The sequence below is a fragment of the Rhinolophus ferrumequinum genome, chromosome 19 (genome assembly GCF_004115265.2).
Source record: "Rhinolophus ferrumequinum isolate MPI-CBG mRhiFer1 chromosome 19, mRhiFer1_v1.p, whole genome shotgun sequence".
Classification (NCBI taxonomy): domain Eukaryota; kingdom Metazoa; phylum Chordata; class Mammalia; order Chiroptera; family Rhinolophidae; genus Rhinolophus; species Rhinolophus ferrumequinum.
In genome coordinates, this window is record NC_046302.1 from 26,328,895 (window position 1) to 26,352,056 (window position 23,162).

General features: G+C 36.3%; 2 protein-coding genes across 2 annotated transcripts in view; one reads left to right on the plus strand and one right to left on the minus strand.

Moving 5' to 3' along the window:
• Nucleotides 1–23,162, minus strand: part of DSC1 (desmocollin 1) — a 309,329-nt gene that overhangs the window by 258,264 nt on the left and 27,903 nt on the right. The gene's annotated exons all lie outside the window — the stretch shown is intronic.
• The window catches only part of DSG3 (desmoglein 3), a 29,661-nt gene continuing 21,623 nt past the window's right edge, over nt 15,125–23,162 (plus strand). The window contains exon 1 of the mRNA XM_033087308.1: nt 15,125–15,335. Within this exon, the coding sequence (XP_032943199.1) occupies nt 15,288–15,335 (48 nt within the window). The 5' untranslated portion in view covers nt 15,125–15,287. The remainder of the gene's footprint in view (nt 15,336–23,162) is intronic.

Here is a 23,162-nt window from a genome sequence, read left to right on the forward strand (position 1 = left end):
ATCTTCACAGCATGATTTGAGTCAAGATGCTTCTACCAATTACTGAAGTCTAGCAGTACTTTAGGATCCAAATCACACAGCAAGTGCTATAAAAAGTTACCGGAACCTTAACACTTTTGCACCTACCCCAATTTCATAAAACGTGTTAGTGGAAAATAATTACCTAAAGAAATGAAAAGAAAAAAAAAAATCCTTCATCGTATTCTGACAACCAACTCGTTTACGTAGTAAGTGCCTTCCTTCCTCCCTCAATCTTCAGATTTTCTGATGAGAGGCTCAGGAGAGGCTTGTTTTCTGCTGAGAGGAAGCAAGCGTAAGATCTAAAAGAGGGAATTCTCTTTTGGAACAGAGGGAACATGACACCTCCCCTCCATGAACTGCAGCCTCTCCCAAATCTCTCTCTCCAAATCCACAGTTCCTTCCTCCCTGCACCACAGGCCACCTCAGAAAGAAAAACACAGCAGGTCTGGAGGGCAGCAGACTCCTGGATTCCTCTTTCTATATACTGTTCCCTTCCCGACAGAGCAAAAAAGAGGGGAGAGTAGAAAAGACCACTGAAAATCCTACTGGTTTAGGAATATGGTTTCTGTGGGATCAAAAAGGGTGTTCTTTCTCTAAAGATAAGGGTGTGTTGAGTTCATTACATGTTTTGGCAAAGTACTTGTCAAGTGCCCTTAGCCAAGGCAGAAAAGTATGTAGCTTAATAAGGAAAAAGGCTAAAGTTGGAACCACTAAGCTCATGACAGACGGATTAGCAGTGAATACTTAAAAAACATTCATCACTTTGTCAACTGGAAAATCTAGCCGAAATTAAAAATAAAAGTAAAAAAGTGCTTTATAATGAGTTTTGCAATTTGGAACAATTGGTGATTCTTAGGGTTGGGTGCATAATTAATAGGGACCATACTTCCTGGATTTCCAGGACAGATTCATAATTATGGATTAGTTATTATCACCATTCCTTTCAGTCTTAACTTAAAATCATCTATCTGTTACCCCCTTACATACTTATTATACCAAGTTGAGTTTCAGAAACACAGTCACCATTGTAGGCAGTCATTAAATATTTGTCAATTTCACATGACCAGTTAGTCATGTAAAATCCTTCACAGCGTTAATTAAATTAGTTCCTTTCTTCCATGCTTATGGGCATACCCTGATCCAAGATTCCACCACTATCTCTTTCATCTTTGTATCTGTAGGCCCAAACTGTGCTTGGAGCATATTAAACATTTAATAAATGCCTGTGGAATAAATACTTGTTAACTGAATTATACTTCTTCAATCACTTCTTAACACTTATCAAAATTATGTCATTTACTATCTGTAGATTATGGAGGAAATCTATCTTTCTAAAAGAGAAATCAGAAATAGATATTAGTAATCTATCAGGAGGAAGAAAATGATTAGATGCCTCAACTTCTACCTACCAAGGCTCACAGCCCTGAATAACTGGACTAAGAATCCTATTCATATTTGGGTCTAATTCTTGGATAAGTTACTTAAATCTGTTCACTTCACTTTGCTTATTTGTAAAATTAAAGAACTGGATTGAGTCAGTGTTTTTTCACACTGTGGGTTACACCCCTCAATAATGGGTCATAAAGTCAATTTAGTATGCCTATCTATACAAATCCTTTTTAAGGAAATTAGATAGAATATAAAAGAAAAGGAAATAGCAGAGTACACCACACATAATGTTTGTTTGTGTGTTGGTTAATGACATAAACTATATTTTTGACCACGGTTAAAAGTTTGAACACCACTAGAGTAGATCCTGTTAAGTTTCCCCAGGCTCTCAACTGCTTGAATTTTATGAATAAGTTGAAAGAGAAACAGGAAGGGTTTCAGTGCTAGGAGTGAGGAAGCTACAGGGGGCACTGCCTCTTGGAGCAAAGCACAACCTGTACAGGTGAGCGATACTGCAGAGCATGTAACATAATTGACATCACAGAGGATATGCATGAAGCACACCTTTTATACAGACTACCTCTCCTGGAAAGCACTGGGAACATAAGAGAGTTATCGAATCCCTGGAGTACTACAGAAGGGTTTGTAAAAACGTATATTTGGTGATCCTCATCTATGGTAGGCCTATTATAATTGTTCCTAAGGAAAGACAGTTCTTCTACATGGAGAAAAGGCAGCAGGTTATAGGTACATCCAATCTTCATTCATTTAAATTGAACCTAACGAACCTCACTTTTGACTCTCTTTGCTTTTATGAAATAGATTGCATTTTTGCAGATGTTGAGACATGTGCCCTTGATTCCTGCTCAGTGGCAATTTGCCATCCTAACTTGGCCACTGAGGATAGGAGGCTTGGTGACGTCATAAAAATGATGGCGTGAGGTGAGCCTCTTGAAATCTCCTCTGGAATTTACAACAAATTGAACAACTATAACTCCACAAAGGACTCCCTGCACAGCAAGCAGACAGGCAAGACTAAGAGGCACACTACTGAAATCACCTCCAGGTGAGGTTGGGAGGCTTGCCCAGCCTCCACCACTGACAAGCCATGCAGTGGTAGGTGAATCCATTCCCTCTCTGGGCTTCATGGTTATCATTTGCAAAATGTGATCTTTGGGGACAATACACGTTCTCTGGGTATGAAACTGCCCAGCTCTCACCTACTCCTACTTTACAAGATAATCCCTATTAGATACCAAATCTTCCATAAAATGAGAGTGATCTCAGACATTCCAGGCATTTTGGTCAAGGAAAAACCAGTTTTGGAGGCTCCTGTCTGTGAGTAAAACTCCAGGTATGTAATCCCCGGGATGTGTTACGGTCAACTGAGAAAGTTGGGAATGAAGCCCTTTGGAGAGCAAAGTTCCTTCAGAATTCCTTGAGTTTTTTGTGTTGCCCCACCCCTTTCCCAGAGCTGCGCTTCTTGATGGGCTGGGTGAGGTGGGGGTGGAGTGTCAAGCTCAGATGGTGTCCCCCCACCTTCATCCCCCACACACCATAGCTTGCTATTCTTCAGGCTCTAGCAGAGCGAGTTTCTAATTAAATCCAAATGAATGTCAAGCAATTTTGGGTCTTCTTTAAGAGTAAAAATAGTTTGGGGGTGACATAGACTTTTTCTAGTGAAAATACAAAACATGCAATTTCCTCTGATAAAGAGAGTAATACAAATTGCAGACCTCCATTCCGCCCAGAGGTAGTGTGGAAGAGGGGAAAGAAAAACAAGGGAAAAAAAAAAGAAACATAGAATGGATAGGCAGGGGGAGGGCAGAACCCTGAAGCAGCAGGAAGAAGAAGAATGAGAAGGACTAGGAAGGAGAGAGTGGGCTGCCTCCAGTGAGACAGAAGAGAGGAGGGATATACACGGAGGTTGGTTAGGAATCTGTGCTGGGCTCCATAAGCAGCCCCTCAGGAGCCTGCATCCCTCTGGAACCAGCCACACCTGCCCAGCCTTCCCTGCCCTTACGAGGAAGATACAGCACCCACATACACAAGATACAGCATGTACCTACACAAGATACAGCAGACCTAGTCCTGTTCTAGGATACACAGTCATTTCCTGGTTTGGAGCTGAGTGAACTGACTAGGGGCTAGTCCTGATTCCTGGGGGATTGTTCCTAATTTGTATTCCATTCCCATTTTTGTTGTTGCTTTCTCGTGCTAGTCCTAAACGCCAAACTCTTGACTTTTATTCTAACTGCTTCTCCCTTATATCTGACTTGGCTTTCTGACTGCTAACATAACAAGAACTTTTTCAGACACTGATACTTGCCCACTTCCTAATGTCTGACCTGATCTTAGATTTTTCTCCCAGGACTCCCAGACCTGTTCTTTCAACGAAACACTCCAGCGGCATGATTCTTAGCTCATATTTTGCTCAGACTTCCAATCCACTGGGTTCATTTCATTTCAACCAATACATTTCTTGAGTATCTGCTATGAATAGGCTAAGCACTGGTGCTACAAAGAGGAAAAAGACACAGTCCGACCCCTGGGGATGTCATAGACTTGTAAGAGGGAAGAACTCTTAAGCAAACATTTCAGTATAATCTTTAAGAAAGCTCTGCTTAGGTGTTCTGTATGGTTGTGGCAGCATAGCACCGGCTGGTCTGGGAGATCAGACATGGTACCTGGAGAAGATGAATCCTCAGCTTAGTGTTAAGGAAGTAGCTAGTGAAGAAGTGGGGAGGCGATGCTGGAGGGCGTGAGGGAGCCCCCAGCAGTCTGCCGTCTCATGGGACACAAGCATAAAGAGCATAAAGTACCTACTGCGGAATAGTAGGCCATGAGACTTAGGTGTCCATGGAACCAAATCATGGAAAACCATGTGTCCACGTTGAGGAGCTGGAAGTTTATCTTACAGAAGTTGAGGAGACACTGAAGGGATGTGACCAAGGAAAACACACGCTCAGATTTACATTTCATGTGAGTTCTTTCAGTGTCTCTGTGTGGTTGAATTTGTGGAGATTAAAACTTGATGAAGGGAGGGAATAGAGCTGACCCTGCTTTCAGTTCTGTACTCCCAGCTCTCCTCCTCCAGTGACTCTGTGGCCAACGGGCGCAACTGGAGTCAGCTTCACAAACAAACTGCTTTGTCTTTTGATGTTGAAGGGTATTACTAATGAGCCAGTTTAATATACAATATGTTTTTCCAAGAGTAGGCATTAACAGTTGAAATATTTTGAAACTCATCTCAGAGTCTAAAAAGACCATTACTTCAGATTACTAGAATCTTCTTTGAAGTCTGCATAACCTGAGTATTAAACAGTAGTGTTAAAAAAAAACAACAAAAGAGGGTGAACCAGATATTATTCTGTTTTCTGATGAGATGCAAATAGGAAGTACACAGGATGTATTCTAAACGAAAACATTTTATTTCAATCTGAAAAACCTTTAGATATAATAAGGAAAATACAAGGAATTAGAAAGATAGAGGGACAAGTTAAACACCACAAGACCTACCCAAAAGTAGGACATTCTGTAAGATAACTGGCTCAGTCTTCATCAATAAATTGGTTGTGTTTAAAAAAATAAAATGAAACAAAAGGTCTCTGCTAGAGTAAAATAAATTTAACATGGAATTGTTGTCCTGAATTAGATCCTAATCTGGACAGACCAGCTTTAAACGCCTTTTTTTTTTTCACTTATTTGAGGAAACTTGAATATGGACTAAGTATTAGCTAAGATCAATGTTTATTGACATGCAAAGGTAGAGATCACTTACATAAAAAAAAAGTGACAAAATAGCATGTACAGTAAGAATTTCATTTTGGTTAAAACAAAAAGTCATATCTCATACAGTATATGTGAATAGGAAAGCAAGTGGAAGAATTTCAAGCAGGGAAGGGAAAAAATATTTACCTCCTAGGTACTTAAATGTTATGCTAATTATTTTCTTCACATTACTTATTTAATTCTCCCAAACACCTTCAAAGAAGATGTAATTAGTCTCATTGTCCAGACAAGATATGTGCTTTAAGGTCTTGACAGAAATAATCTCTAGATGGTCAGAACTTGCTGACTTTACTTTCTTGGTTGCTTGTTTATATTTTCTAACTTTTTATAATGCACATTTACTGCTTACATAATAATAAAAGGCTGTTTCTATTTTTAAAAAAACTAAGAATAAAGTGAAGACAGAGTAAGCAAATACAGTACTTTTCAACTTTTGTGAACCCACATCCATTTTGATATACACACAATTCTGTAGCTATTTGGAATTCAAAAACAGACCATGATTTTTAAAAACTGAGGCAATGGTGCAGAAGGCTGCTTTGCTTTCAGTCTATAAATAATCACCTTTGAAGACAAGAAACCCATTCCCTGTCAAATTATGAAATGTCCCCTCCTGTGGTTCTGTCCTTCCTTTTAGAGCCATTGGGGTTGTGGGAGGCACACAAACATTGAAGGCACACAGACCTGGTTCAAATCCCAGCTACACCAATTACCAAGACAGCGATCTTAAAGAAATCACTGAGCCTTGGTTGTCTCATCTGCAAAATGGGGTTAATAACATCTTCCTTGCAGGGTGTTTGGGGGAAATTAAATAAATGACGTGAAGAAAATACTTAGCGCCACAATGAAGTACATAGAGGGTATTCAATAAATATCAACTCCTTTGCCTACCTGCAGTGAAAGTATGTTTATGTGTTCAATGAGCTTGAGGCTCTAGCTGCCTTAGAGGGACTCTGCAATGTGTCATCAGTTGCCCTAACAGGTCCTCTGGCCCACCTCTCTCATTCCTAGCTTTTATTTGATTTTCCAGCTCAATCTGGAGCCTAGCTACAAATTACAATTCAATCCTTTTCATCTCTAACCGCTCATCCAATGATTCATCCACCTACTTATTTACTCAAGGTGTGAACCATTGAGAGACCAGGTGAGAAGTGGCAAGGAGTGGGAGAGAGCCATGGGCTGAACCCAGGGTGTACAATTCCTTCTCCCAAGCTCATCAATCAGATGATTTGTCCTCCACCCAAAAATGGGAGCACAGAAGGGACGGGGAATAAAGGCAGCTTTACTGCAACTGACACCTCCTCACATAGAAACACAAGTCCAGAAATAACAGTTGCTTTCTGAATAATAACAGGATTACAGTGAATTTTGCTATCTCGTAATGGAAGACCTTTCAATATTCTTCTTAATCATTCTTTTATTAGCTGTTGGGGACATTTTTTCTTCCATATAGACTTCAAGAATTTTTTTATCATCTTCCACTTCCATCCCTCACATAGACAGTGGGTCAGGTCTGAGAACTGCATTAAGATTTTTTTCTTTGAGGAACTGACATTTCATAATAGAAATTCTTCTCATCAGGAACACAATAATGTCTTTCTGTTTTCTTAGATCTTGTTTTATGTCCTTTGTTAATACTCTTCTATGCATTCTTAAGGAAGGTACTTCTAAATATTTTATAGTTTTTAACTAAAACTATGAATAGAGTCTATTTTTCATTTCACTTTCTAGATTTTTTTATTACTAAGATAAAGAAAAGTTACTGATTTATTATATTAAAAAGTCTACCATAAAATTTCTTTTAAAAAAGTGCTATGTGCAAATATGTGATGATAATTTGAAAACACTGGAAGATATGAACAACTCCTTACCAAAAAAATAAATTTGCAAAATGTAGCCCCTCAAAATGGAAAACTTCAACGAACCAACTGAATAAAGAGCAGCTTCAATGTAATGAAACTTGGAGTAACTGGAGACAAATTTCATAAGCTCAAAGTACTTCCTGCAAATGCAGGCTGACCAACCCAATTAGTATAAATTGCATCACCTCAAAGTCTAAAGGAATAAAAAGGTGTTCCGAGAATCTGTCAATCCTGACTTCACATGGAGAACTGAAGATTAAGGCTAAGTCACCATGTTGCACAAGGTTAATCAAAATGCACAAGCATGCATAAAATTGGCCTTGTGTCTAATGCATCGAAAATGAAGCCCGCACTGACTCATGAACGTTTGTGCTAATGAGGAAGTACAGAAGCAGAGTTTTCTCTACCTTTAATCTCTCTTTAGGTGTATCATTCCAGAAACAAGCCAAATCTGTTGCAGCTGAGCCAGCACTAGATCAAAGAATATAAATTCACACTACAAAGTTTGTGCTTTAAGAAACACTTATGTAAAATGCACTCAGAGGAATCTTCAGAAGTTTCGATAAAGTGAAATTTAAAGGATGTTCTAAAAAGTTAATGTGAAACAACATGGAAAAAAATTCTTTAGGCTGAACAACATTTTGCTGTACAACATGGATTTATTACCATGGCAGGTAGGTAATGGACTCTGATCCTCTTCTTAATGTCAGTGAATAGAATAATGGTGTTTATTCAAAGGAAAGCCAATTAGACAAGTTCAAACTGCAGAAGGAACATGTCCATGTGTTTGAACTGAAGGTTCAGTGCTTTCCTAGGTAACTCTGTGAATACAAAACAGATCCACATGATATGAAAGTTATTCAGCCCCTGAAAAACGGCGACAACAAAATACACTTAAAATTTCTGTTCTCTCTAATCTTTTCAGGAGGTTTTTAGCCCCGAGTCAGGACATCATTAATAAAATTTACAGTACACTAAGTTATACAAGTTTTACAAGTTTAACGAACTTACCTGGACGTTACTAATCATAAAAGTATTAGCATATGAATCCTTGCGGGGTAAAAAGCCAGTAACACATGAATCTTTGGTAGAGAAATGCACTAACCATGAACCATAAAGAATGACGGGCTCCTCAATATGTTAGAAGCATCCGCCTTCCTTCTCACGTTAGAGCTACTAGTTCTTAACTAGTCATTCCTGAAATCCTTAGAGATCATTTTTTAACATTCCAGGGTGTTTTTAGAGTCCATCTTTCTACAGATTGACGTCTGCAGCATAGCAGGGAACATAGATACAGCTTCATATATGCCCACTGGCAGCCACACCTCGTGGTATGTGGTTTGAGAAGCTGGTGGAGCATTTTACATAATATTTTTCCCATGGGTGAAGTGGTATGTTCAGATTTAAATTAAAACAATTATCTAAAAAAAAATATCCTTCCTCAGGAATTACCAATAATAACACTGGTACGATTTGAGCGCTAGGAAAACATAGTTCCAATGATACTTAAAAACACTTGGGGACTTCTGTGAAATGTGCTCTTTGTCATCAAAAGGAAGATTAAAATTGTATAAATAAAGGAAGCATAATAACTACAGAGCATCGGGAAGTAATATTTGACTTTTCATGTTTGGTTATCATACCTTTTCACATCACATCATCATATCACCTGAGATCTGAGATGGTTAAAAGGCTAAGATGCTGCTGGATCCAGAAGTGATGTTAAATCCTGTGCCTCTAACCAAGATCCAGAACTTACTTTGTTCTGGGTCCAGTTTCTTAGATTGCTATACTCAAAATCTTAACTTTAATGTATAATAATCTAATAAATTATTAGCATTCAAATAAACAACACTTAAATCCATTATTAGAGCTCAAATATATTTTTTTCATAAGAGTACTGTTTTCTCATAAAAACAAGCAGGAAAGAATTACCTATGACAAACTTTATGCCTGACAGGGAGGAGAGACAGGCATTTTCTTACACTATCAGTGGGAATGTAAATTGATATAGCCTTTTAGATGACAATCTATTAAAAATTTGAACTATAGGTGCCCTTTGATCCAGCAGATAGACCTACACAAAAATTTTAAAGATATATTCATTTAGTCACTCTGGAGAGTCCTGGAAATATGCTACTAGATGCTACTAAATAAAACAGACATGATTCCTCACTGATAGAGCTCACAGTCAAGTGATGGAGAAAGGCAACACAAGGCATCCAACTAAGAAATAACAACTTACACAAGGTACTTAGCCCTACACAGGAAACAGATTGGGGTGACTGATAAAAAAAAAAATTAGAGGAAGAGAGTGCCCAAGTGTGGGGAGCAAGATCTCTCTGAAAAGGTCGCATAAGCTACCACCTGGTGAATGAGAAGCCAGCTAGGAGGGAGGGAGAGAGAGTAAGTGAAGACCTGAGGTAGCAAAAGAGCTTAAGGGTTTTGGAGAACAAACGAAGGTGCACGTGAGAGGGAGGGATTATGTGATGTGGTTGGAGAGGGAAACAGGGAATGGATCAGGCTAGTTCCCTGTAAGCCATGACAGGCAGGTTTGATTCTGTTCCAAGTACATCAGATGCTAAATCCTTTTACAAATGGTACTCAAGTTGCTGAGTGAGGGATGGGTAAGGTGAGAGGCCAGAAAGGAAGAAAAGCTCAGTCATAGACCCATTGCCTGAGCTCCATGAGAGATGTTAGGAATTTGGCTAGTGTGGAAGCCCACAGAAAGAGGAAACTGGATGGATTCTAAATATATTTTGTCAGTAGATACCACCTTGTCAATTTTACCTGCAACAAACCACAAGAACCAAGGAAAAGCCTTTTCCTAAAGAAACACTGTTGAATGAGATTCATGTGAAACATTCTTACTTCATGCTTTTTATTATCCTACAAAAATATTTACACAAATAAGCAACTGTGTAATGAAACCAAGTCAAAGCAAAAACGTTGACCCTGGTCCACAACATAAGTAAAAAATTTTTTAATTGTGCATTCACCCATATTTACCCTTCTGAAGTTTGGGCTTGAATCAATATATGATAAAAATTACACAAATCTTTTTAAAGAAAAAATTCAAGGAATCACAGAAGCATGGTGAACCATATTACATACCATCTAATAGGAAACTGGATTAACAGCTCTATGTTCACAAATTATTAAAGGCAGACTGTTCTCCGCATATGCACAATTATTAGATTTTCTGACATTTCTGGATGCCTTCAGGTGATGATCCTAATGAAAGAGGTGTATGATTTCCATTACCTTGAATAACAAAAAAAGATGGATCACAACTTTTGCAGGGCATCTCAGAATATTTGCATAATTTTGTTCACGTATGATTTGTGGAATATCTTCATTCATGAATCTGTGGACATCTCCAAACAATTAAATATCGAAAGTAGTAATGTCTGACATATAAAACATATTAAATATATGTTTCCAGGCAAAACAAACAGAAACCAGTGAAGGCTTGCCAGTGAAGGCGAAATATAATTAACATTCTCTACCTGGTGAATAATAGAATCGCTGTAGATAATGGGCGTTAGCAACATCATGGAAACCTCTGAAGCCACTGCAACTTGAATATTCATTCTTACTGCTTCACTACATGCACCATGGTTCAATTTCTAGCAAATTGAAGAATGGTTTCTTTAGCTTTTTAAATGCGCTATGAGTTGTATCTACTGTCTGACTATTATATTTTCGGTATGGTGCATCAATTGAAGCACAATGTACATACACGATGAAGCTCCCTTCTAATCATTTTGATTATTATTGTTATGATCCTCATTTTTATTACAGCCTCTTAAGTAAGAGTCAGTTTCAAGTTGTGCTTAGGTTTCCAAAACCATTATCCAGAGTGTAATAACATAACCACACCACAGAAACCACTGGACAATCCTCCCTTCTTTCCTTTTCAAAAACATAAATGAAATAAGTAAAAACACTGCTTAGTCCAGAAAGCATGAGGCAAACGCACTCCCCAGCAGGAGTAACCTCCAGATTACCTTCCTATTACCTTGTAAATGTGGCTCCAATACCAGGGTGCTTTGTTACCTTACCAAGGTCCCACATCATCCAAAGAAAAGGAAGTGTCGGCTTAAACCACTGTGGAGAGCACACAGAGGAGTAGAGAGCCCTGTCTGCCTACAGAATACACAGTGTCATTGCTTTCTACAATCCTCGTTGACTGGATCAAATAGATGAACCAGCCTGCATCAGACTCAGAATCGTACATTACATTCCTACAAGGGGACCCACCCTTTATATACCCTCCAACCAAGAATCCTTAGATGGAATTTCAAAATACAAAAGTAAAATACCAATTAAATCTTTAACCTGTGTTTAGGTTAGGAAAGAATGGAATGACAATTAACAATTTTTAAGCCCTAATTAACAAAAATTGTCAAATAACTGGAGTTTTAGGAAAGGTAAGTCAGGACAAAACAAGGTCTGACAATTAAGTTCATGAACTTGTTGCATAAATGTTGCTAACTTTTTTTTATATCAGAGGAATTATTCATTATGAATTTGTACCAACTGGACAAACAGTTAACCAAGTTTACTATTTGGAAGTGCTGAAAGGGCTGCATGAAAGAGTTAGATGACCTGAACTTTTCACCAACGATTCATGGCTCTTGCATCATGACAATTCACCAGCTCACACGCATTATCTGTGAGGGAGTTTGCAGCCAGTAAACAAATAACTGTATTGGAACACCCTCCCTACTCATCTGATCTGGCCCCCAACTACTTCTTTCTTTATCCGAAGACAAAGGAAATATTGAAAGGAAGACATTTTGATGACATTCAGGACATCAAGGGTGATACAACGACAGCTCTGATGGCCGTTCCAGAAAAAAAGTTCCAGAATTGCTTTGAAGGTGGACTAGGTGCTGGTGTCAGTGCATAGCTTCCCAAGGGGAGTACTTTGAAGGTGACCATAGTGATATTTGATGAGGCAGAAAGTGTTAATAAAAGTGAACCTCAGAGGGGACTGCCCAGGCCTGCATGCCCTCCCCAGGAACCGCCCAGGCTCATCCCCTAGAAATAACTCAAACATATCCAAACCCTCCTAAAAAAGGAGATAAGACCCTACCCGGAGTAATCTGGTTTTGACGCCTGTACAAACTGTTGAAACCTGTTCATTACTCTAGCTTGTCTGAACTCTAGTCTCATTATAATACAATTAAAATAAAATGAACATTAAGGCTTTGCCCCACTCCCTGTGGGTTTTTCTGTATGCATTCGGGGTAAGAGCATGCTCACAGAAAGAAACTAGTTATATAACCAACATATGTCAATCAAATGACCTCAGTCTATATGTCACATCTCCTGCTATAAGGAAATTTACCGACGCTTTCCTATATGAGAAAAAGCTAACCTAAAGTTAGGTGCAGTCCTCTGCTCCAGCAACTTCTATGCCAGCATCTTTCTTCTTGAATAAACTTACTTCCTTGCTCTCCTCATTTCAGGCTGTCTGTGAATTTCTTCACCTTTTGTGAATGACCAGGGCTTAATTCCAGTGACACAACAATCTTCAGAAATGAGGTATGTAGCACTATTTCGAAAATGAGTTCTGGAACTTAATTGTCCGACCTCGTAAGCTATATGTAGAATATAGTCCACAAAGCAACTTAGGGGTATGCCGAGGAATATCACAATTCACTGCTATTATTTTTAAAATCTCTCCTGTCTTTAACACAATAATACTTTAAAGAATTGTAAGATACTAAATTATGACAATAACTTTTTTTAAATTATAACACTAATACATACTCATTACTAAAAATATTAGAAAATATATACAGGCATAGTGAAGAAAATAAGTTTAATATATCCATAATTTCCTCATTCAAAAAATAAGGTCCAGTATATTGTGGTGGTCCCTTCTAGCCTTTGTCCATGCACATATATTTCCTCTCATCATGTTATAAGAAAAAGTCCCACTACACACACATATAAACCCAAAACTCTCACCACTGTTAAACAAATTCAATACTAAATTCAGAAAGTAGCGAACATTTTGATCACTGCATTCTACATTATACAAATCACTAATAAATTTAATAATGCTCATCTAGTTTCTATCCGCTTGTATTGTTACCTAATTCAGTCACAGAGAAACCACTTCCTAATTCAGCAAAATCTTTGCCCTACGCTTCAGTCTTTCTATGATGGAAAGGATTCAGTAGTTGTTCATTTTCTGATTCTAATAAAAAAGTTCATAAAATACACATTATGGAATTTAGGGGGAACTCTCAAAAGAACAATAAACCTGATGTTTAGAAATTTCCTTTCCATCAGAAGCAGATTTAAAAGATTTACTAAATGGGTACATTTGAGATCTTGCTTCCTGGCAATTGTTGTCAGTTTTGGTTCAAATAAACTCATAAACGTTCAAATCAAAAAAGTTTTTAAATAAAAGATTTACTAATTTCTCTGTTGAGTCAACACCAGTTAGATTTGTCACAGACTATTTAAGGTATATGTTGTCAACCAGGGGTCAAGAAACATTTTTTGAAAGTAAATAAATAAAACAAATGTTTTCTATACAGTGGTATCTATGTTTTCGAACATAATCCGTTCCGGAAGACCGTTCGAGTTCTGAAACATTAGAAAACAGCCGACAGCTAGGTCTCAGGATCTTGCAGTCAGTGGAAGCTGCATGACATGTTCGACCTCCGAGGCTTGTTCAAAAACCGAAGCACTTACTTCTGGGTTTACCGTGTTCATAAACCAAAATGTTCGTCAACAAAGCCGCTCTAAAACTGAGGTACTGCTGTAAGTTAGTAAATTTTTTTGGCTTTGTGAACATACAGTCCTGTCCAACTACTCAGCTCTGCTCACCTTTCCTTTATTCCAAAAAAAGCAACCATTCACAATACAATACACAAACAAACGGACAAGTTTGAGTTCCAATAAAACTTTATTTACAAAAACCTTACAACAAAAACAAGATTTTTCTGGAGATGAATGGTGGTGATGGTTACACAATAATGTGAATATACTTAACGCCACTCAGCTGTACACTTAAAAACAGTTAAAATAGTAAATTTTGGTATGTACATTTTAACACAATTAAACACACACACATACATGCATGCATGCACACACAAGACTTTGTCTACATGGTGTTCTTTTCCAATTCCTAGACTACAAAATTCTTTCTGCCTAAAATATTCTGTGATTAAATGGTTTCCCTGAAACTAAAAAGCTTCCAAAACCTGATGCATAAATACTTACAAATATAAAATTGCTCTCCTACAAAACCTTTCTTTAAATATTATGGAACATTCAAAATTGTTTTTAATTTTAGTGTTATAAGAAAACTAAAATGGTGTTAGCAGTTTTTCTCCTATCCCCTAACTTGGGTTGGAATCCAAATGTTTAGAAGTGCACAATTATACGGCAGCAAGCTGACTGCTCTAGGGAAAATGTCTTGAGTAATTAAAAATGCACAAAGATAACCTACTTCATTAGGCAACCTGACTTTTTTAAAAACTTATAAATGAAAAGAAACACAATGGGAAAGATGGCATCTGATCGTTGTCAGAGATTTGATTTTGTGGTGCATTATTTATATATTTCAAATATCCAAGGCACTATATAACAGCTTACTCCCATTTTGTTTCTAATTGTTCTCATTCAAAACTTGCATTAATAGCCGTTTGACGTGGTGGTTTTCTTCTTCAGAGTTGTAGTTATTTTCAATAAAATAACTACTTAACACCTACATTTTGCTTAGCTTTAGATCTTTCCCACATATACACAGGCTCAAAACAAATGCTCTTCCCTGAGTTAGGTTTTGGGGGATTTTCTATGTTTTGTTTTGCTTTTCAGTTTTCATTGGAACCCTGAGAAGAAGCCAACTAGATTCTTTTTCAGTGCAGTCAGAGCTAGCTTTTGCACTTCTACACCATGATTAATTTATTATTCATCTGGTACCCTCCTATTAAACGTTGTCTTTAGCCTGTGAACTTTTCTTTCAGCTTCCAACAAAGGATTTCATTGCTTTAGGAATTGAGGTGTGTCTAAGTTTTTACCTGAGAGCAAAAGTGATTCAAGTGTTTCTGGTGAGACCAATCCTTGGTTTAGGGTGGGGAGGAACCGCATAACAGGTCATCTGTAGACTCCAGAGGACTGCAGACACCTAGGCAGACGAGTGGAGGACTGAAGAAGCAGCTCCCTAGGATTTGCTCGCCAGGGAACTCACAGACAATGACTTGGCTCTTTTTCAGAACCACAGGGGCCCTGGCCGTTTTAATGGTAAGTCCTATTTTTTTCCTAATAATTGCTAACTTTCCCTGTCTCCTTTCTTGTTAGAGAATAGTATATTTGCTCCCTGAATCCCTACTGTAAATTCTAAAAAGAGTACAGTGGAAATAAACATTTTAAAATGAAACTGTAAAGATCACCTATTTCTTCTTTTTGTTTTCCTAATGTTTTATTTTACATAGAAAAATCAACCAGAGAGAAATGGATTTGAAAGTCGCCATTTATCATTTTATTTAACAAATCAGATAACCCTGATCTCAGATCTATTTTCCACAACACCTTCACTTTCTTTAAAGTAATGTTTTTATTCATCTTTCTCATATACAAGCTAAAATACATAAACGAGAACCAGTTCTATTTCCCAAGGTTACATATCTGTTAAACATATGGCTAAGAATTGTACATGCCTGGTCTTGATACCTAACATGTTTTTAAAATAGTCGAGGACTGTTAAATTAAAAATCAAAGCAATGTTTGACTCTAGAGAAGTTGGGGGAGGGGGATTAAGAAAACAGTGTGTATGTTTAGCCATTATGTGCAAAACATATCCAGCCTTTGGGGGAAAAATACACACAACATTTCATAAGACACTTTCTGGGAGAGTAATACTTCTTTCTATTGGGAGTTACTCTTTTTTATCTAAAAGAGCAGTGGAATCTGGAGAGCAAAAGTACTAGCACAGACTAGTTTGCTCCTTAACAGTGTTATTTAAGTGGAAAAAAATATATATGTCACAGTATTGCCAGTTACATGAAAATATCAAAATAGTGAAATATACCATAAATGAATATTAAAAATTCCTAAAATTAATCCCCCACTTTACCAATTATAAACTGGATTAGCCTAGGCATCAGTTTCCCTCACTTCCTCATCTATAAAATTGAGATAATTGGACTTCAAGAAGTTACAGGGAAATCGATCTCAAGAAAGAACTTTCTAAAAATTAAAGATGTCTAAAATTAGAATCGGCTGCCTTGTGAATCAGAGATTCACAGCCTTCCCTCTTATGATGATGTCCAAGCAGAAAACTGGTATCATCACTTCTGTTAGAGTCTTGATTCTATTATAACAATATAACTACATTTGGCCATTAAACAATGTGGGAGTTAGGGGCATTGGCCCCCCACATAGTCGAAAACTTGTGCATAACACTTGACTCCTCTAAAACTTTACTAATTGCTTACTGTTGACCAGAAGCCTCATAAACAACATACACAGTCAATTAACACATACTTTGTATGTTATATATATTATACACTGTATTTTTACAATTAGTAAGCAAAAAAAATGTTATTAAGAAAATCATAGGGAAGAGAAAATATATTATTGAAAAATTCCTCTAATAAACTGTATAAAATTCAATACCATGTTATTCAAGGATCAACTATAATTGTTTTGGTTTTCTAATGTATTTACTTGACCCCAGAATATTGTAAAGAGAAATGTGACAATTGTGTATGACTTTTCCACCTTTCTAAGATGGTCATTTCTGGACAAAACTGCAGGTAGCCTGATAACCCATATGTCCAAGCCAATGACCAACTCGGGAAGCTAGGGGATACGAGGCAGTGGGTGTCTGAATAGTGTTGTCATAAGGACATAGAACTGAACTGTCACAAGCTTACAGAAGCTCTCTCCCTGCTTTGAGATGTACTAGTCTAATTATCTCTCTGGTCCCAGAGTGACTATGAGATCCTTATACGAGGGCTGTTTCATTCATTTTTGTATCCCCAGTGTCTACTATATTATCTATCTTACAGTAGACACACAATTGTTTGAAGAATGGATAGATGAATAATTGAATGCAACCTCCTTTGCCACACACACACACAGTGCCGCTATAATGCTAATCATGGAGGAACCTATGAAATGTTAAAACACTTTCCTCCCCTCAAGAAAATTTTACACACACACACACACACACACACACACAATTTAAACAACAATATAATTTTATGCATAATTGTTAAACTGAGTGGTCTAACCTGCTCTGTCCAAAATGGTAGCCACTAAGCCATATGTGGCTATTAACCACTTCAAATGAGATTCGTCTCAATTGAGATGTGCCGTTAAATGTAAAATAGACATCATATTTTAAGACTTTGTATGAAAAAAAGAAATGAAAAATTTGTCATTAATAATTTTTATGTTGATTACATATTGAAATGATAGTATTTTAGATATACGATATTAGATAAAATATAAATTTAACATCACCTTTTAAAATCTGTTTTTAATATGACTATGAGAAAATTTAGTACATGCGGTTCTCATATTTCCACCGGACAATACTGGTCTACTATAAATGCTATTACTGGAAGGCAGTGTCAGTCAGGAGTGAGGTAAGCAAATGAGGCTTCCCGGACAACGGAGGTGAGATTTGCAAAGTATGGATGGGCCAAAAGGAGAGATCTTCCCTGTGAGAAAGGGTGGGTGTGATTATGCATTTGCCTAGGGGCAATGGACACACTGGTTTGGCAGGAATGACAGTATGCACTGGGGAATCTGGACATGAGTTGGAAAAGCCGATGAGGCTCAGATTGAAAAGTACATTCTGTGAAGGCTAATGGAATCCTTTCAGAAGCAGGGAGCCACCCAGAATTTCGAAATAGTGTGTTGAAGGGGAAAAAAAGCAATGCTTTTAAAAGCATTGTCTAGTGCGAATGCACATCTTTTGTTGTGGAAGGGTGGGGTCTGAAAGTTGGAAAACGTGTTTGGAGGTTTTGAACTAATTCCACCATCCTATGACCAACGATACAACGATTGCCTAGAGAGGTGAGATATAATAGCAAAGTCATAGACTTCCATGTACACCTATATCACTGACACTCCAGGTCTTATTTCCTAAACTGTCATAAGAATAATCATAGCTCCCTGTCTAAATTAAAATGACCATAGTGAGAATAAAACAGTGATGTGTGCAAAAAAGTGCTTTGGAAAACATAAAGTGGTTTGTAAGGCTCTAATTCCTATCATTCGTAATATTTTGGTAATAAAATTGATTCTTGATAATGTCTTACTATTGTGCCTTGCTATTTTAAATAACCACCACCCCCAGTTTTAAAAAGTAAAAAGGGGCCTGCATTTTTCTTGAGCAAAAGAGCGTATCAAAAATTGTTGTGAGATTAGTTTTTGGAAAATGAACAGGAAAAAAACAAGCAATAAATGAATATAATAGTGGGTATGAAAAATTAACGTTTTTAAACTTGAAGCATTACTCAAAATTTCAACAGTTCAGGCTCCTTGATTAATTATTTGGGAGGGGAAGGCATGGGAAACACCTACCTATCCATTGTTGAAGAAAAGGGTAATATTTATCAGTTTCCTGAGCTTATTTGATGCATTTTGCACAACACAAAATAATTTGGGGGAAATGATTTGTGATTGGAAAATGCTTATCTTCAGAGATTTAACTTTTTGAAAACAATGTTTGTCTTCAAAGAAAACACTGTTCAGTGTTTTATAGCCCACAACATCTGAAATAGTTTGTCATTTAATACTATTAACATCTGGACAATAAGGTTTTTAATTTTATGTTTCTATATTATGTAAAAAAATCACTCCTTACAAAACTAATAGAGAATGTTGAAATCCAAATATTTTCAAAGCACGATGTTTTAAAGTTAGTAGTGATAGTGCCGAGGATGAAAGAGAGAAGTTCTGAGATAGAAAAGGTTCTAAATACAGCAAGACTGTCTTAAAGCACATTCTTCTACAGAACATCCAAAAAATAAATTTTTTAGGAAAAGAATTGTAGTCTAAATGGCCCAAATTTTTAACAGATGGAAAATCTTTGAGGTACCTCTCCTCTTAATCAATGAAACAATCGGCTTCCACTGCTAACAAATATATGAAAATAAATTTCTTCCTGATCCTCTCCAAAAGTTAAGATCCAAAATCAGAACAACCATGCAAAGTGATTCTAGCTAACCTTGCCTGCCATAGGCAGAAGTCGGGAAAGATGTAATTATTTTTACCAATTACCATAACCACTTATCTAATATCTGAAACCGGTTTCTGTTTGGAACCAGAACACTCTGTGTCCTTTAAGTTTCTCATAAACCTCTTAGCCTTTGGCTCTTCCTTTCTAGTTAAGAGTCAATCTGATAGCCTAAGGAGAAGGCTTGCTTCGGGGAAGTTCATCACAACAAAATTACACAGGCACTTGGTTACTATCTATAATTATATTATGAATAATTGAGTCTGTCTAATACGCACATTTTTCTTGCATGGCCACTGTACAGTTGGCCAGGGTGTACACTGCACAATTCCATGAGGTGCAATCACATATACTACAATGTGAACCGTGACCCCTGTAGTTGTGTAAGGAGCAAACTACACAGATGTATAGATGAGAACTGGTTCCTATCGCTCTCTAATGCTTAAGAAAGAGAAAGCTCTTATGTGCCTTGATGTGAATAACGATAATAAGAGGTCACTTAACATCAAAGTGGCTCTTTTATACCTTTTTTGAAGTTTGGTAACAGACATGATTAACAGTTATTTAGCATGTACTGTGGGCTAAGGCTCATCAGTGTGCTTTATACCTATTAATTCATTTAATCCTCACAAGAAACCTATAAAATAGAATTATTATTCTTATTTTACCAGTAAGGAAACTGAAAGATTAAGTAATGTTCCCAAGTTATACAGCTAGTCCATGGTAAAATTGAGATATAAATTCAGGGGTTTGGGATCCAGTGTCCAATATTGTATTAATATATTTGACTGTATCTTATATGGCATTAAAAATGAGCATTTGAAATATCCCTGGGTATTTGTTTTAATCAGCATCACTCTTTCCTGATACAAGGTTTAACTTTCTAAATTAATTGAGTTTACTCCAAAACTCAGTTACTGAAATTGAATTGTCACAAATTAAAGAGTAATTTCCAATGAAATAAACATATCATTTTTGTTCAAATAAGGATTTTGCCTTGATGAATACAAAGTTTATTAGAATGTTTGGGATTTTTTTCATTTTAATTTTAAAAAGTAGATAGATAAATAGATGGCTATGAGATATCATAAAAGATAAATCCCTCATTTTTTCTGAATTGTACACATGTAATTTTTCATCAAATGTGTCTTAAATGACCTCTGTGACTTGATACATTAATAATCACTGTATCGAATCCATTATAAAAATAATACCACCAACAAATATTAATACATATATACTATATATATATTTCATTACTTTTTTCCCAAAATTATTAAATACAAAATTGTATTTAAAAATTGCAGTTATTCCTTTGAATTATCTAATTTATTCTACAAATTTCCCAGAGGGGAGTGGGTGAGGTCCACTCTTACGCTCATTCTGGACATGAGAAGAGTCGCTATGCCCTAGGTTAGCTGGGATGATCTCCCTGGATCTAATGCATAGTCTTTCTGTCCCTCCCCACACTAAAGCTTGAGCTAACTCTAAATAAAATCTTAGCCAAACTAAGTAAAGCAGCAGGTGTTAATATAAATGGTTTTTAAAAATCTAGTCACCCAGATCCTCAAAATTTATTTATTGTATATCTACCATATTCAGAAACATAATGATATAACTACAGAGGGTCCAAAAAAATGTATACACATTTTAATAAAGGAAAAACTGTATTAAAATTGTAATACAAAGAATGACACTAGCATTCGTTTGATTAATGCCATCTTTTGAGCAAACGTCATACTATACATTGCTACCATAATTCAATTCAACTCTGAAAAGTAATACATAGATAACATCTTTTAAAATGTGTACATTTTTTTGGCATCCCTGTATGTATATTTTAATTAGCAAATAGTGTATATGTTATCAAATCAGTTTATTTCATGTTGTTTTATTAATTTAATAATCTGATTTCCTTTTAATAAAATATTTCTAATCTATATCAAGGTATTTATGCCATATCAGTGCTTTAAAATCATATAATCAAAATTGTCAAAATAACCAGAAAACAAGAGGAAAAAAGAAAAGTATAGGAATTCTCAAGATAAGGAGTGCTTTCTCCACATCAGTATTTCCAATTCAAGCCACCAAGAGACAGCTTAGTCAATTTATATTGTCAGGAAACTGTTGAAATAGTTATTAAATATTGAAAATAATTATATTCGTAAATTAACTAAAACTATTAGGTAACCACATATAAGCCACATATTAAAAAAAAAGCCACATATAAGCCACATATAAAATTTTTTTAAAAGTTATTTCAGTTAATTAATAACTTTTTAAAAAATACTATTCTAAATAATGTAAGGCTCTCATTATAATTCTAAATATCTAAAGAGCATTTCAATATTTAGAAGTTTTTCTTATTAACTATCCCATATTGCTAGAAGAACAAAAATAATCACATTTGCACAATACTCCCTAAAATTAGGGAATATTTTTTACTTTAATAGAGGATGTTGAAGAGTAAAGGTTTAGACTGAATAACTTCTCTAAGGACTCTCATTCTATGAAAGCATTGAACAAACAAGAAACAACTGTCTGCAATATTCATTCTCCACAGTTTAGGGTTTGTCCTTCCTTTGGTTCCCAGGATATTGTACCTCCGTGTCTGTTAGGAGAATCATTCTCTGTGGGGCTAGTACAAACACAACTCATGTTTTCTGAATGATTCCAGTTTTCCTGTAAAGGGAATCCTGCCTGGCCCATCCCTCCCTTGAGAAAGGAGTAGTGCAATTACTAATTGCTCTGGTCTGTTCTCCCACGTAACTCATGATACTGTTTAATAAAGAGCAGCAAAGCTGTAAAATCATTTTGAGATCTGTTACAACTACATGTAATGGTTCTTTTTCATGACAATTTGAACACACGCCCTTTTAAATAAAGATCTCAATGACATTTTTATAATGGAAAGGTCATGGCATTTTATGTCTGATATACAGGTAGCTACTCGTTTGGTTCAGACTTGGACTTGCCTCTGTATTATAATCTTCCAAAATAAACAACGTAAAACATCTACATTGTTTTAGGAGTTATCTCCACCTTTGCTGGTGAAAAAAATCTAAGTTGACTATGATAAAACTTTCTCTCTGCCACTAGTTTTTTTTTTTTGTATGTTTGTTTTTCTATTTATTTATGCCAGCTTTGGTTAGAATTTAATGTAGTGGTGATGTACACATTTTGGAGTCAGGCTACCAAAATTCAAATTCTGTCTCTATTAGGGCGGTCTGGGGCACAGTACTCATTCTCGCATTTCTCCATTTCTGTATCCATAAAATAGTGATTATAATAATAGAACCGCCTTCAGATGGCTGCTGTAAGTATTAAATGAGATAATATAAAGCTCTATGAACAGCAACTGACACATAAACCACAATAAACACTAGCTACTATTTTATTCTAATTTTTTTCTTCTGATTTATTTTTCACAATCCCCTACCAGATTTTCTTCAGACCAGGTAATCAGTGAATGAGCATATAGTTGTGAAACATCTGCTAAAGGACAGATATTGTAAGCGTTGCAAAATAATAATAATAATAAGATTATAGAAGCACTGATTTGGAAAGTTTACAATTCTCTTGGCTTACTTAACAGCACAATGCACACAAAACAATAAGAAATAATAAATCATGGTAAACCATTTGGGGCTACATTGCATTGGGCAGAATATGTATTGTACACACTTAGGAAAGGAAACATCAATATAGTTTCATGGACACTGTTGGAACTTAAATTGATCTTAAAGGATGAGTAATATTTAAGTGGGTAAAGGGGAAAGAAAAGTGCATTCCAGGTAGAAAACAAGAGAGAAAATGAGACAGATGAAGGTCCCATGTGCTCTTGAAAAAGTAAAGACTGACTGACTTCATTTTATCCT